Source organism: Phyllobates terribilis, unplaced genomic scaffold (assembly GCF_046119375.1).
Source record: "Phyllobates terribilis strain yellow unplaced genomic scaffold, ASM4611937v1 Scaffold_2__4_contigs__length_985480577, whole genome shotgun sequence".
NCBI lineage: Eukaryota > Metazoa > Chordata > Amphibia > Anura > Dendrobatidae > Phyllobates > Phyllobates terribilis.
In genome coordinates this window covers 689,475,494-689,490,719 of record NW_027362762.1, presented here as the reverse complement: position 1 = coordinate 689,490,719, position 15,226 = coordinate 689,475,494, and the positions used below count along the sequence as shown (strand labels likewise).

The window sequence follows — 15,226 nt, the reverse complement described above, 5'->3', positions numbered from 1 at the left end:
AGGAGGTCTTCAAGGGCCTGGCCAAACATATATTCTCCCCTGAAGGGAACGGAACAGAGTTTTACTTTGGAGGCCACATCACCGTTACACGATTTCAGCCATAGTGCTCACCTTGTGGATTTTGATAGGACTGCTGCCCAGGTGGTTACTCTTACAGATTCCGCTGAAGTATCTGCCAGAAAGTCCGTGGCCTTCTGCAGTAAAGGTAGGGAAGCTTGTATCTCTTCTCTGGATGTGCCCCTAGCCAGATGCTCTTCAAGTTGGTTGAGCCATCTCGACATGGATAGTGAAACACGCGGAGACTACGTTAGTGTTCAGAAGAGCTGCTGATGTTTCCCAGGATTTCATGAGAAGGCTGTCCATCTTGCAGTCCAGAGGATCCTTCAGTTGCGACGAATCCTCGAATGGCAATATTGTCTTTTTAACGACTCTTGCCACCTGAACATCGACCTTCGGTATCTCGGTCCAACATTTTGAGGTTTCTTCATCTACAGGAAACCTGTCTTTCAACTCTGTTGGTGTATTTAGTCTTTCAGGATATTTCCATTCGTCCAGAATTAAGTCCTGAATGTTTTTTATGTATTGGGAACACCATCTTTTTCTTTGAACGGAGACCACCGAACATCTCTTCCTGGACTGATCTAGTGGGCTTCTCTTCTTCCACCTCCATCGCTCTTCTTACTCCTTTGAGGAGGTCTTCCATAAATTCCGTTGAAAAATAATATTTCTTATTTTCCAGATCTTCCTCTGCTGGGCTAAGTTCACCTTCCTCTATGAGGTCTTCTGGAAGGAATATTTCATCCTGGGTGTCCGAGTCCCTTTTTTCTTCCAGGGAAATTTTCCTCTGCTTAGCCTTTGGAGGCGAATCAGAAGTGGATCGGGAAAAGGAGGCCAACGAAGATTGAACCTCTTGGCGGACTATGCCCTTGATTTTGTCTATGAGGGACGCGTGCTCTTCCCTAATAATTTTCTCCGTACATTTTTGGCATATATTTTTTGTTTGAAGAAGTTAGCTTTTTTGCACATATAGCACACTTCCGGCTATACTTATTTCCTGGTGCAGGATCCTTGTCCCCCTAAAAAAGAGGGAGAAGGGTAATTAATGTATCAATTGTAATTTATTGTATCAATTGTAATGTAACCTACACCTAGGAAAGGACCCCCAGTGCCAGTCTTGCTGGGACTGGAATCGCGCTGGGCTCTGCAGACATGAAGATAGATACTTGACCATCCAGTGTATAAAATACAAGACGGACTAGGTCCTACCTTAAAATGTCTTCTGTCCAGGGCTCTTATATAGGCGACTGGACTCATCGCTCTCCCTCTTTCCCTGGGGATGGGGGTGGGAAAACTCCTCCCCCTTAGTCCAATTTGTGAAGAAGGAACACAGGCGTTTTTTTTTTTTTTTTTTTTAAGTAACCTAAGGGACCCTGTTTTGGCGTCCCACGTCAATTTACCACCGTTTGTAAGGTTCCTGCGTTCCCAGGTGGAACGCAGACCGGAAGTGACGTCATCCAGCGGTCCGCGTCACTTCCGGGATCCGGCACGTGTCTCTCCTGCTATGGAGATCGCAAGAGGCCGCCTGAGAGGGGGGAGGAGCTGGGCTGGAGAGCTCGAGGAGGCCTCCAGCCCGACACCCACCGCACCTTACCCGCAGGTGCGGACTTGGTGGGGATGGAGGTCCAGAGTCCCGGAGGAGACTGGAGTAGCATAAGGGGAGGAGGAGAACACCGCTCGGTCCCAGCTGCCCGGCTAAAAGGTATGCTGGGTGTTTGCCGCCGGCACAGAGCACCTTGGATGACCTCTTCATCCCAATAGGGACAGGAAAAACACTGGAGGGAGGATGAGGGAGGGGCTATTTGACCTCTTTGTGCTTCCTGTCCCTGTTAGGGTGGGGTGACATCCTCCTCCTTGGTGCTGTCGTAGGGGGTTATTGGAGAAAACAAAATTATTCTTGCTTGCAAATAAAACCAAAAGGCGGCAAAATAAACACAAGCTTTATTTCAACAGTGACGGAAATAATTTAACAGAGACAAGACAAAGACGAGCCAAAACTGCTGGGAAGAGAAAACACAGACCCAGTGGCTAAAAACAACGAACAATCCAAATTATCAGCAAAACATGGCCCCCCAAAATAACTTTGTGAAAACATCTACTTTCTTACCTCTGTAGTTGTGTTCTATTACATAACATGTAATGCCATGCAGAAACATTAAATGCTATATTGGTCAAGGAACCTCGCAACGTTACAGGATTGAAACAAAACCTTGCTGACTCCATCTATGATTTATCACAAAGATAAGAGAATGTGGAGAACATTATAAAACGAGAGGTAACAGATCTTGTGCTTTTACACAACACAGAAACTTACTGGGTTTTTTCATATCTAAATCCAGTAATGTTTTATCGGATGCATAGTATTTTTTTCCCATTATTAACAGTAGATCACAATTCTTTTTTGTAACTATTGTTCTTATTAGCAACCATTATAAAGAAAGAAACATAAAACCAACACTGCTTCTGAGAAATGACTAGTGTTAATATATTTCTTGTCTCAATAGTATCAAGAATTGGCAGGGCTCCAAAACTGCCCTCTAAGGTGAAGCCATTACTACACTGCAGGACTCAAACATTTATAGTGCCCAACTCTAAAACAATTCTATGATCTTCATTTGAGAGGTCAGTGTACAGGGCTGGAATTGATCAGACTTTACAACCACTGCTAAAAGTATGCCACTAATTTACATGAAACGTTATACAAATTGAACACAACAAGAATTGAACTGGGAACCGCTCCAAAATCTTCTCCACCTCCTCTTCTAGAAGAACGTACCGATTATATAAACATTTTACACTAAGGTTGCTTCACTTCAGCAAGGTCTTCTGTAGCAGTGTTGAAAGGATTTTCTGGACTGCTCTCCATTGTGATATAGACAAGGACAATAAAGGCTACTATAAGAAAGATAACAATCTGAAGACGCACAGACACCAGGCGTTGTGGTTTTCCCTCGGTTACGGTTTTAGTTTGTTCCTGCATCCTGGCTCTAGTGGCGATATCATCATATCGAAATTGAATAGGTCGACCAGCAGCCCCCTTTATAGGCTTCCTTCGTGTTGCACTGTAGATAAATTGAATTATAGGTGAGAGTTAAAAATGGAAAACTTAGCATATATTAAGTAAATGCTCACGGGACTTCAACAAGTCAAAACGTGACCAAATTCAATGTGTGTAGCTTGTCTCATTTCCCATTTCAATTCCCAATTTTCTGTTGGACTATATTAGAGGCTTTTATTATAAAATAGTATGTAGACAGATCAAGAAAATAAAATTATGAGCTGAAAGGCTATTAAATATTATTGGATATACATAAACAGTAATTGCATCCAAAAAAATCAAAATGCAGCAGCATCCGGAAATCAAATGCAGTTTTATATCAGCTGATTCTCCTCTTGCATCTTGAAAAGTTTTCATGGAATTTTTATAAAAAGGATATAAAATAGGCAACCATGTTTTCTGTGTAAACTTGACATTTTCACTGTTCTGGATAAAGGGAATGTGTGATTAAAAAAAATGACCTGCTGTTAAAAATAAAGCTTTTTGGTAAACACCGTTAAATCTTTCTTATAGCCTTCACTGGGGGACACAGGAACCATGGGTTTATATGTCGCCACGTGGAAGCTGAAACTAAAAATACATCTTAGAAAAAAAAAAAAAACTCCTCCCCAATAGACTACACCTGGGTAGTTGACACCCAGCTATTCAGTTAGTTCAAACGCAGTAGGAGCAAAACTACACCCCCAAACAAAGTGAAAGTATTTTGATACCCTCAGTAAAATCTTTTATCTCTCGGTCGCTTCATTGGGGGGACACAGGAACCATGGGACATCCTAAAGCAGTCCCCTGGGATGAGAAGAATAGCAATCCCTCAGGTTACTACCCGAGCAACTGCTGCTTGTAGTACCCTTCTGCTAAGGCTTGCATCCTTAGCTGCAAAGGTATAAGCTCAACAAAAGGTGTGGACTAAAGACTAAGTGGCCCTATGGAATAGATGCCTGGAGGCGCAAACCCAGGAAGCTTTATCCCACAGGAGAAGAGTCATGCCCTGACAAGGCAACCTAGATTAGCCCAATCTTCTGCATTGGCAGATCGAAACAAGAGAACAATGGTGGCCCTAGAGGCGGTCTGAGACCTGATCCAGAAGACATTTGAATGACTGAATGAAGCCGGGACACCGGTAGATCTGCTCAGCTCTGACAACATCAGATTGTGCAAGAACCTCTCAAGGAGATGAGAGGTGAAGTAGCTAAAGGAAGAAGACCACTCTTTTTGTTAAGGTGAAAGGCAGAGAACATGCTAAGGAAAAAGGAGGGAGCCGACCACTCTGTCCCAGAGAAGGATACACATGAAGGAAGAGGTAGCTAGAGAGGGGGGAAAAAATTCCCCTTTTGTAAAACGGAATGGAAAGATCTCTCTGATCGGCACAAAAGGAGACGACTGAACTGAAGGGCTTCTATGACCAGATTGCAGTCTTTCAGATCAAAGGGGGCTAATACAGTAGCCCTGAATTCACCCTGTCTAGGCATCCAGTCGTGAACTATGGCCTACAAGTCAAGTTCCACTGGACCAGGATAGTCAAAGCAGGAACCTGGCCCTAGGGAGTCAACCTTTGCTCAAGACAGACATGCAAAAATTAAAAAGGAGGATATTGCCACACGAGCGCTGCCAACAGGGTCTCACCTATGAACAAGAGGCTTTCTAAATGTAAATGTAATGGTAGAGACGTGATGCCTAAGGCCCTTGTTCCCCAATTCTAGTCAACCTAATTTGAAAGGCTAGAAGCCTTTCGATCCACGGTCCCAATAGTCCTGCCCAATTTCTTGTCATTTAATTTACTGGTATAAGAGGAGACTGTTGGGAAAGGTCTATCTGGATTCTATGGCTGGTGCCGGGGGAGAATCAGTAATAAAGAACGGGAGTTCTGGACGGAATCTGAAAAATCCTGAGCTTAGCAGGAATTTTAAATTTTCAGTCCAAACTGGGAAAGGAGAATCCTGCCCTGCCCTGATAGTTAAAGACCAAAATTGGCTGGAATGTAGGAGAGCCTTGTCCTCCGCCCTGGCCGGTCACCTATTGGCGGAAACTCTTGTGGAGGAGATTGGCTTCTTGGGAGACCATCAGACATAAAATCTCCAAACGCCCTGGTGGCTCAGGCAATGCAACAAAAATGGATAGTCTGAATGACCTGCCTTAAGCCTCAAAAGAGATGGACCTGGTCAGCGCTCCCATAGAAGATGAAAGGATGGAAAACCCTGCTAGTAGTTTCTAACCCAGCCATCAATGACTATAGGCAAAAAAGAGAAGGGTAGGATTGAGATGGCCCTATGGACCGAGATCTCTTAAGGGATGAAACAAAAGTACTGAACTACCTTCTTCAAAGGGAGGCTACTATAGCCACTCAATATGTCTAAAGTGGAGCCCTACCCAAGGATGATGCATCCCCCCCCAAGGGCAGAAAACATGGGGACACCCTGAAAAAAAAGAAAAAAAGCCCACTAGCAAGCAGGTCAGACTGTCAAGAGTATACAAGGTGACTCGACTCTAGAGCCCCCGTCACACTAAGCGAGATTGCTAGCGAGATCGCTGCTGAGTCACAAGTTTTGTGACGCAACAGTGACCTCAGTAGCGATCTCGCTACGTTTGACACTTAGCAGCGACCAGGCCCCTGCTGTGAGATCGCTGGTCGTGTCGGAATGTTCTGGACATTTCTTTGATCGTTGAGGCCCCGCTGGGTAGCATGTATCGGTGTGTTTGACACCTTACCAACGACCTTGTTGACGACTCAGACACACATAGGCGTGCATCGTTATACAGATAGTTACGGGTCGCTGCATCGTTGCTGCGTCGTTGGGAAAATCTGACTGTTTGACATCTCACCAGCGACCACATAGCGACGCAGCAACGATCCGTGACAGGTCGTATCGTTGTCGGAATCGCTGGAGCGTCGCTTAGTGTGACGGGGCCTTAGGACTCAGAGCATCAATCCTGGTGTATCTGATTAATGGTCTAAGATACCATGAACAAAGGACACCTACTGATTGAAGAAGCCTTTATGAGCGTGACCTGCCAGCAGGGCTGTGGAGTCGGTAAGCCAAACCTCCGACTCCAACTCCGACTCCTCAATTTCCATGACACCGACTCCAACTCAGACTCCCTCATACATGGCTCATGTTTAAGTGATAAATTTACTGCAGCACAGATTCATCTCAGATAAAAGTCTAGACCCTTAGATCAGGAATAGGACAGACATTTATAGGACATTTCATAACTTTCCCAAATTCTTATGAAAAAATATTCCCCACAAACTGCATTGAACTACTGTACCAAATGTATTATACACTGCTCAAAAAAAATAAAGGGAACACTCAAATAACACATCCTAAATCTGACTAAATGAAATATTTTCATTGAATACTTTGTTCTGTACAAAGTTGAATGTGCTGACAACAAAATCACACAAAAAATCATCAATGGAAATCAAATTTACTAACCAATGGAGGCCTGGATTTGGAGTCACCCCCAAAATCAAGGTGGAAAAACACACTACAGGCTGATCCAACCATGATGCAATGTCCTTAAAACAAGTCAAAATGAGGCTCAGTATTGTGTGTGGCCTCCACATGCCTGTATGACCTCCCTACAACACCTGGGCATGCTCCTGATGAGGTTGCAGATGGTCTCCTGTGGGATCTCCTCCCAGACCTGGACTAAAGCATCCGCCAACTCCTGGACAGTCTATGGTGCAACGTGACGTTGGTGGATGGAGCGAGACATGATGTCCCAGATGTGCTCAATCGGATTCAGGTCTGGGGAACGGACGGGCCAGTCCATAGCTTCAATGCCTTCATCTTGCAGGAACTGCTGACACACTCCAGCCACATGAGGTCTGGCATTGTCCTGCATTAGGAGGAACCCAGGGCCAACAGCACCAGCATATGGTCTCGCATATGGTCTGAGGATCTCATATCGGTACCTAATGGCAGTCAGGCTACCTCTGGCGAGCACATGGAGGGCTGTGCAGCCCTCCAAAGAAATGCCACCCCACACCATTACTGACCCACTGCCAAACCGGTCATGCTGAAGGATGTTGCAGGCAGATCGCTCTCCACGGCATCTCCAGACTTTGTCACGTCTGTCACATGTGCTCAGTGTGAACCTGCTTTCATCTGTGAAGAGCACAGGGCGCCAGTGGAGACTTTGCCAATCCTGGTGCTCTGTGGCAAATGCCAAGCGTTGTGCAGGGTGTTGGGCTGTGAGCACAAACCCCATCTGTGGACGTCGGGCCCTCATACCACCCTCACGGAGTCGGTTTCTAACCGTTTGTGCAGACACATGCACATTTGTGGCCAGCTGGAGGTCATTTTACAGGGCTCTGGCAGTGCTCCTCCTATTCCTCCTTGCACAAAGGCGGAGGTAGCGGTCCTGCTGCTGGGTTGTTGCCCTCCTATGGCCCCCTCCATGTCTCCTGATGTACTGGCCTGTGTTCTGGTAGCGCCTCCAGCCTCTGGACACTACGCTGACAGACACAGCAAACCTTCTTGCCACATTTCACATTGATGTGCCATCCTGGATGAGCTGCACCATCCTGGATGAGCTGCACTACCTGAGCAAATTCTGTGGGTTGTAGAGTCCGTCTCATGCTACCACAAGTGTGAAAGCACAACCAACATTCAAAAGTGACCAAAACATCAGCCAGGAAGCATTGGTACCGAGATGTGGTCTGTGGTCCCCACCTGCAGAACCACTCCTTTATTGAGTGTGTCTTGATAATTGCCATCTATTGTCTATTCCATTTGCACAACAGCATGTGAAATTGTTTGTCAATCAGTGTTGCTTCCTAAGTGGACAGTAAGATTTCACAGAAGTTTTATTTACTTGGAGTTATATTCTGTTTAAGTGTTCCCTTTATTTTTTTGAGCAGTATATATTTTAGGAGTTGGAGTCGGTCCATTTTGTACTGACTCCACCAAAATGGACACCGACTCCGACTCCAAATCCACAGCCCTGCCTGCCAGCATCACCTACTGCAAAAAGTAAGAAAAAGACTAGCAAGCCTGTAGGAAGCGATGGAGAAAAAAAAAATAGGAAGACGAACAGGGCTCAACAAGCTCTAGATCCCTCCGGAAACGCCGCAACCCAAGTACTGCCGGAATAGCGAGCCCCACCCAGAGGTCTAAAGACCGAATCAGTGAAGGGGGCAGAGGAAAAGCACAAATTAGTGTAATGGGGTGCACGGGGGCAGAAGTGAAACCCCAGCAGGCAAGCAGCCAAGGAGAAAGACCCTAGGTGCCAGCATAGGACCCAGATGCCACCAAAAAAAACAGTGCATGCGTGCGCTGGGGGAATTCATAAGTCTGCAGTCACACAGTGACAACCCCTTTAAAAAGTTACATAGTCCTGCCTTACCGACAAGAGAGGATACAGGCTGAACAGTACAGGCTGTATGCTCTGTCGCTCCGTGGGGTGAAACAGACTGGCCTCATTCACTCTCTGTTACCCATCCTATGAAAAATTCGGGCCTGCCTAATCATGGCGAAGACACTCAGACCCATGTCTGTTTTCAAATAACACTAAGCTAAACAGTTGGGCGTCGGCTGCTCAGGTGTAGCCTATTGAGGAGTCAGCTTCTTTTTTTCCCCACAATATGTATTCTTCGTGTAATCCTTCAGGAGGGAGCATATAAACCCATGGTTCCTGTGTCCCCCAATGAAGCGATCAAGTGTGCTTACCATAAAAACTTGAATCAAGAATTTTTGGCAAGTTTTTTCCTAATTTTCCATATCAGAATTTTATTTTAAATCTAGAAAACTTGCAGTTGTTAATAATTCGACACTGCCTATTATAAACTGAATCTCCCTATGCTGCAGAGATCACTTTTCAGCAGTCACCACATTATCATCACTGCCAGGAAAATAATGACAGCTACCACCTATATATAGATAACACAAGAATTCACCATTCACAGTAGGTAATTTTGCAGATTACAGTCTGCCTGCATAATGACCTCTGCATAGGACACAGATGACACTTAAGAAAATTCTCATTTCAATATTTAACCCTTTCACCCCGAAGCCAGTTTTCACCTTTCTGACCAGGCCAATTTTTTGAATTCTGACCAATGTAACTTTATGAGGTAATAACTCTGGAACGCTTCAATGGATCCCGGTGATTCAGAGATTGTTTTTTGTGACATTGTACTTCATGATAGTGGTAAAATGTATTTGATATGACTGGAGTTTATTTGTGAAAAAAATTGTGAAAATGTAAAAATTAAAAGTTTGAAAATTGCTATGTCCTTAAATCAGTGAGATGTGTCACACAAAATAGTTAATAAATAACATTTCCCACATGTCTCCTTTACATCAGCACAAATTTTGGAAACAATTTTTTTTGTTAGGAAGTTATAAGGGTTAAAAGTTGACCAGCGATTTCTCATTTTTACAACAAAATTTACAAAACCATTTTTTTAGGGACCACATCACATTTGAAGTCACTGAGGGGCCTTTATGACAGAAAATACCCCAAAGTGACACCATTCTTAAAAACTGCACCCCTCAAGGTGCTAAAAACCACATTCAAGAAGTTTATTAACCCTTCAGGTGCTTCACGGGAATTAATGGAATGTGGAAGGAAAAAACAAACATTTAACTTATTTTCACAAAAATTTCACTTTAGACAAAAAGTTTTTTTTACTGTCACAAGGGTAACAGGAGAAATTGCACAACAAATTTGGGGCTTTATTTTCTCCCGAGCACACAGATACCCAATATGTAGGGGAAAACCACTGTTTGGGCGCACGGCAGGGCTTGGAAGGGAACTAGCGCCATTTGACTTTTTGAATGCAAAATTTGCTGGAGTAATTAGCGGATACCATGTCGCATTTGTAGAGTCCCTGATTTTTCCCTCAAAAATGTTTTTACAGTTTAAGGTAACAGGAGAAAATTGACCCCAATATTTGTTGTGCACTTTCTCCTGAGTATGCAAATACCCCATATGTGGTCGAAAACTACTTTTGAGGCATAGTAAAAAGCTCAGAAGGGAAGAAGCGCCATATTGGAGTTCAGATTTTGCTGGACTGGTTTGAGGGTGCCATGTCACATTGGTAGAGCGCCTGAGGTGCCAGACCAGCCGAACACCCCCCCCCCCCCCAAGTGACTCCATTTTAGAAACTACACCTCTCAATGAATTCATCTAGGGAACGATATTGACGCCACAGGTGTGTCACAGCATTTTATACCATTGAGCAGTGAAGAAAAATTAATTACATTTTTACAACTAAAATATTGTTTTCGCCCCAGACTTTACATTTTCACAAGGGGAAATGGGTAAAAATGGCACCAAAATTTGTCCAACAATTTCTGCTGAATTTATAAATACCCATATGTGGCTGTACAGTACTGCTTAGCCATACAGAGAGACTCGGGAGGGACGGAGCGCTTTTTGCCTCCTGGAGCGCAGATTTTCCTAGAATAGTTTGCAGACTCCATATACAGAGACTCTACATGCTAGAAGAGCAGAATCCCCCCTCAAGTGACCCCATTTTGGAAATTATACCCCTTTGTAAATTTATCTACAGGTGTAGTGACGATTTTGACTCCATGGGTGTTTTTCCAGAAGCAGTGGATGTTGCTAAGTGAAGATTGCAAACTGCCGTTGTAGTGACCAGTACATTTATGCCCAGCTCGTGCTTCTGGAGACATGCACCTGTAAATTAGGCAGGCTCTCATTGCTACAAGAATGCCAAATATGTGGACCCTAACTGGGGTTTAAGCACACTGTGGAGCTCAGAAGGGAGGGCGACATTTGGATTTGGGAGTGCAGAATTTGCTGGATTTCTTTTGGAGGGCAAGGAGCCATTTTGTTTTTTCCAGAGCCTTTGTGCTACCAGTAATGTGAAAGCCCCCTATATTTCCGTTAAAAGATGACGGACCTGAGTGGGGACTTGCTTTTGTGTGAATAGAGTTGAAGCTTTTATTGGGAACATTTCACATAACATTTGGGGTCACATTTATCCTGCGCTCTATGCTGAGCACTTACATTGGGGTTTCCATCTAAATCTCCGAGTGATGAGATTCAGTTGAAACCCCGAGGAATCCATTGACTATAATGAGGCAGCAGAGTTACTCTGGACTCCGTCTGGCCTCTGTTCAGCTTCATCCTTTTCAGAAGTGCACAAAACTGTGGCCGACAGCACTATTATGCACGCCTAATAAAAAGACGGACACCGCCGGATCATAGGCCAGACAGTGTCTCCATCTGCCTCATAGGGAATTTTCCGCCGGGGTTTCTGTCTGAATAACGTATTTCAGAGATTTACACGGAAATCCCAGCATAAGTGCTCAGCGCAGAATAAATGTGCGCAGAGCCTTACTGTGATCTTTGGGAGGCAGAATGAACAAATCAACAGAAGGCGAAGAATTGGTTTTATTTATTTTTTTATGAAGTACCTCGTGCGGTATAAGGAATTAGATGACTTTATTCTTCGGGTCGGTGAGATTACAGAGATACCAGATTTATATCGGTTTTTATGATTGGCTGCCATCACACACTAAAAGACGCTTTTTATTGTAAACAAGTTTTTGCATCACCATATTTTGATAGCTATAAATTTTTCCATATATCTGCGGACAGTGTCATGTGACTCCTTGCTTTTTTGCGGGACGAGTTGTTGTTTTTATTGGTACCATTTTCGGGCACATGACGTTTTTTGATCATTTTCTATTCTGATTTTTGGGAGGCAGAATGAACAAAAACCAGCAATTCAGGAATTGTTTTTTGGGGGATATTTTTTATGCCGTTCCACGTGTGGTAAAATTGATAAGGCAGCTTTATTCTTTCGGTCAGTATGATTACAGCAATACCAAACTTATATCTTTTTTATGTTTTGGCGCTTTTTCACAAAAAATATTTTATAGGAAAAAAAAGTTATTTTTGCATTGCTTTATTGTGAGAGCTGTAACTAACTTTTCCGCTGACGGAGCTGTATGGCGGCTTGTTTTTTGCATGACAAGATGATGTTTTCAGTGATACTATTTTTATTTACATTCGTCTTTTCGATCGCGTTTTATTCCACTTTTTGTTTGGTGGTATGATAAAGCATAGCTTTTTGCCTTGTTTTTCATTTTTTTTGTTACGGTGTTCTCTGAAGGGGTTAAATAGTGGTACAGCTTTATAGGTCGGGTCTTTCTGGATGCGGCGATACCAAACGTGTACTTTTTTTTTTTTTTTTACATAAATGTATTTATTGAATTAGGCTGTGTGCCCACGATGCGTTTTTTTAAGCGTTTCTGCAGTGGCAAAAACGCTTAAAAAACGCTTGGTAGAAGGTCTGCCATGTTCCCCAATGATAATCCGCATGTGCTGTGCACATGCTGCGGAAATTTCCGCTGCGGATTATCATTGCGGAAAAAAACGCAGCACTACCAATTATTTTGTGGAAGCGCAGCATTTTCGCCGCCATTAACTTGCATTGGAAAGCATCACTGCCTCTGTAGATGCGCATTCCATGCGTTTCAATGTGCGGATGGTACCCGGGTGTGGAGGAGAGGAGACTCTCCTCTGGACCCGGGTACCATAGTACCAGTGAAAAAAAGAATAAAATAAAAAATAAATATTATATTTACCTTCTGATGGCCCGCGGTGCGCTCATCTTCACTTGCCGGCAACTCGCGGTGGATTGAAGGACCTGCGCTGACGTCATTTAGTCATGTGACGGCAGGTCCTTCAGTGTAGTGTACCGTGAGCTGCCGGAAAGCCAGGACGGAGCGAAGCAAGACTGCGGGGGCCATCAGAAGGTAAGTATAGATTTATTTTTTTATTTTTTACCACTCTTTACGGTCACACTATATAAATCCATGCCGTTTGCATGGATTTATATAGTGTGACCAAGTTGTCAAGCACTTTCCAAGTGATGCTAAAATCGCTTGGAAAGCGCTTGTCAACCCGCATGTGGAAATGCATGTGAAGAACGCTTCACATCTGCATGTCCCTGGCAGGAAAAAAGCATGTACCATCCGCATGTACAATCCGCATGCGTTTTTTCTGCCAGGGAGATGCAGAAACGCTCAGGAAAAAATCCGGAGCATTTTTGCATTGTGGGCACATAGCCTTAATATGTTTTCTAATTTTTTTTTTCTTTATTTTGTAATTTTTTTCAAATATTTTTATAAGTTTTATTAACTTTTTTTTTTACTGTTTCACATTGTCCCACTATGGAACATTAACTTTCCCTGACTGATCGCTGCAGTTATTAAATTCACAGTGCAGCTCAGCTTACTCTAAACGTTTTCTCAAAGTTTCTTAAAAACTAATGCTGGCGCTGTAATACACAGTGAATGTTCCAAAAATTAACTGTGCATCCCACCTGTACAAACAGATTAACATGTAAAAATTTAAGGTGGTAGAATGGATTATCAGGATCAAAATTTGAAGAGTAGTAGAGAAGCCTTATAATGTAAAGTATGTAACAAAATGCATCTAAAAATCTATATATACACAGTGCCTGTTAATAGGTCAATAGTACAAGATATACAATGTTCTGTATGTGCCAAATGTGGCCACAGAGTCCTATGGACCGATCAAATGCTCAAGGCAGACAGAAATACCAGCAGTGTATCCTATTATGTGCCTAGTAAATAGCCAGACAATCTATCCCACTGAAGAGACAAAACTGTCTTTAATCCAAAAAAGCCAATTCATCTTGACTGAGCCACCCGGCGTAGAAAAAAAAAATCAATATGGAAGACAAAGAAAGAACATAGACACCATTGTTTTAAGTGATTATTATTTGTATTTCAGTGATCTTTTTCTGTCCTCCTCTACCCAACTGTGCAACACAACTTGTCCTTGCCTTCATTATATTCTAGCAATTTATCTCTATTAGGTAGAGCGCTGTAAAGCACAAAACGATCTTCTGAATTACCTCATTCCTAGGGCGGACTGGGACAGCAGATCCGAAAAGTCGTCAGGAGAGGCGTCATCCTGCTGTGGATACAAAGAGCATAAAATAATTAACGACTGATCAGTACAACTAGAATCTGATTTTAGATTCGTGCAAAGCAGTAAATCACACCTACTCATGACAATTCTGCATAACCGGCTGTAAAAATGGTAGCCCTAAACCCAACTAACGGCACAGGTAGTATGTGCCACTTTGTACAAGCAGAAATCAAAACCGATGCATTATTTGTCAACTCACAATAAAGTTCAAATCACCCATGTGACCATAAATAAAAATCACCCATGTGACCAGATATAAAATTAACCCATCACCGAGAACGAACACCCAACCAGATATTACGGAGAGGTTATTGCCTGGAGTCTGCTGGGCCTTGTAAAGACGCAGGCCTTGGGTGTGTTAGCCGGAGCTCTGTAGGTCATGGTGTTCTTGTCTGCTGTAACCTTTTCCTGACAAATACAAACCTTAGTATTAGGAGGTTTTTCTAATACAGTATCTGAACTTTATGAAGCTAGAACCACATGGGAACCTGTGATGTGTTTTGTGGTACAGTTTGACTTTGTACCAAAATACCTTCTAATGTTAGAGAATTTATAGAATTCAACCAGAAAAATTATATGCTCTAAAAAAAAAAATAAAATATATAAAATAACCGTAAATGTTATAGCACCCATGGTAGAAATAGAACCTTTATAGCAGAAATTAAATGCATCTGAAGAAATATGACATCTTACTACTAAAATGGGAAATAATAAAATACTGGGCAATTGTAGTGACCCCAAATTAATATACTTTTTTTTTGTTTTAGGGTCTAAAAAGATTCAGATCTTTATTAAAAATTATTGTTTTTTTGTTGTCATTTTCTGAGATAATTTTTTTCTATTGAGCTGACTTCTTGATACAATTTCGGCCTGTAAAACATTTTTGATTGCTTTTTAAAGCATCCCAGGTTGTGCCATGACTGAAAAATCTATTTTGAGGTTTTGGTTTTTCTTTCCTCTTTATGGCATTTACTGTAAAGGAGGATTAATTCATCTCATATATTGATAAATCAGACTTTTACGGGCTTGGCAAAACCAAATGTTTATTTTTTTACATATTTAGTTTTAAACTGGTAAAAAAAAAAGGGGTGAATCAAACTTTTAGGGGACTTGAACTTGCAAGCGTAGCAGTACAGTATTGAGGTGTATAGTGAAAATAATGGTCTCCTA

General features: G+C 42.7%; 1 protein-coding gene across 8 annotated transcripts in view; it reads right to left on the bottom strand.

The window, feature by feature from the left end:
- Nucleotides 1-2,015: 2,015 nt before the first annotated feature.
- Nucleotides 2,016-15,226, bottom strand: part of LEMD1 (LEM domain containing 1) — an 81,116-nt gene continuing 67,905 nt past the window's right edge. For 2 of the 8 annotated variants that reach the window (XM_073666977.1, XM_073666978.1), the window contains 3 exons: nucleotides 14,372-14,464; nucleotides 13,980-14,041; nucleotides 2,019-3,119 (listed from right to left, as the gene is read on the bottom strand). In XM_073666977.1, coding sequence (XP_073523078.1) covers nucleotides 2,855-3,119; nucleotides 13,980-14,041; nucleotides 14,372-14,464 — 420 coding nt within the window. In that variant the 3' untranslated portion in view covers nucleotides 2,019-2,854. Of the gene's footprint in view, nucleotides 3,120-13,979; nucleotides 14,042-14,371; nucleotides 14,465-15,226 lie in introns of all 8 variants that reach the window. The other 6 variants (XM_073666979.1, XM_073666981.1, XM_073666975.1 and 3 more) reach the window with 5 other exon arrangements.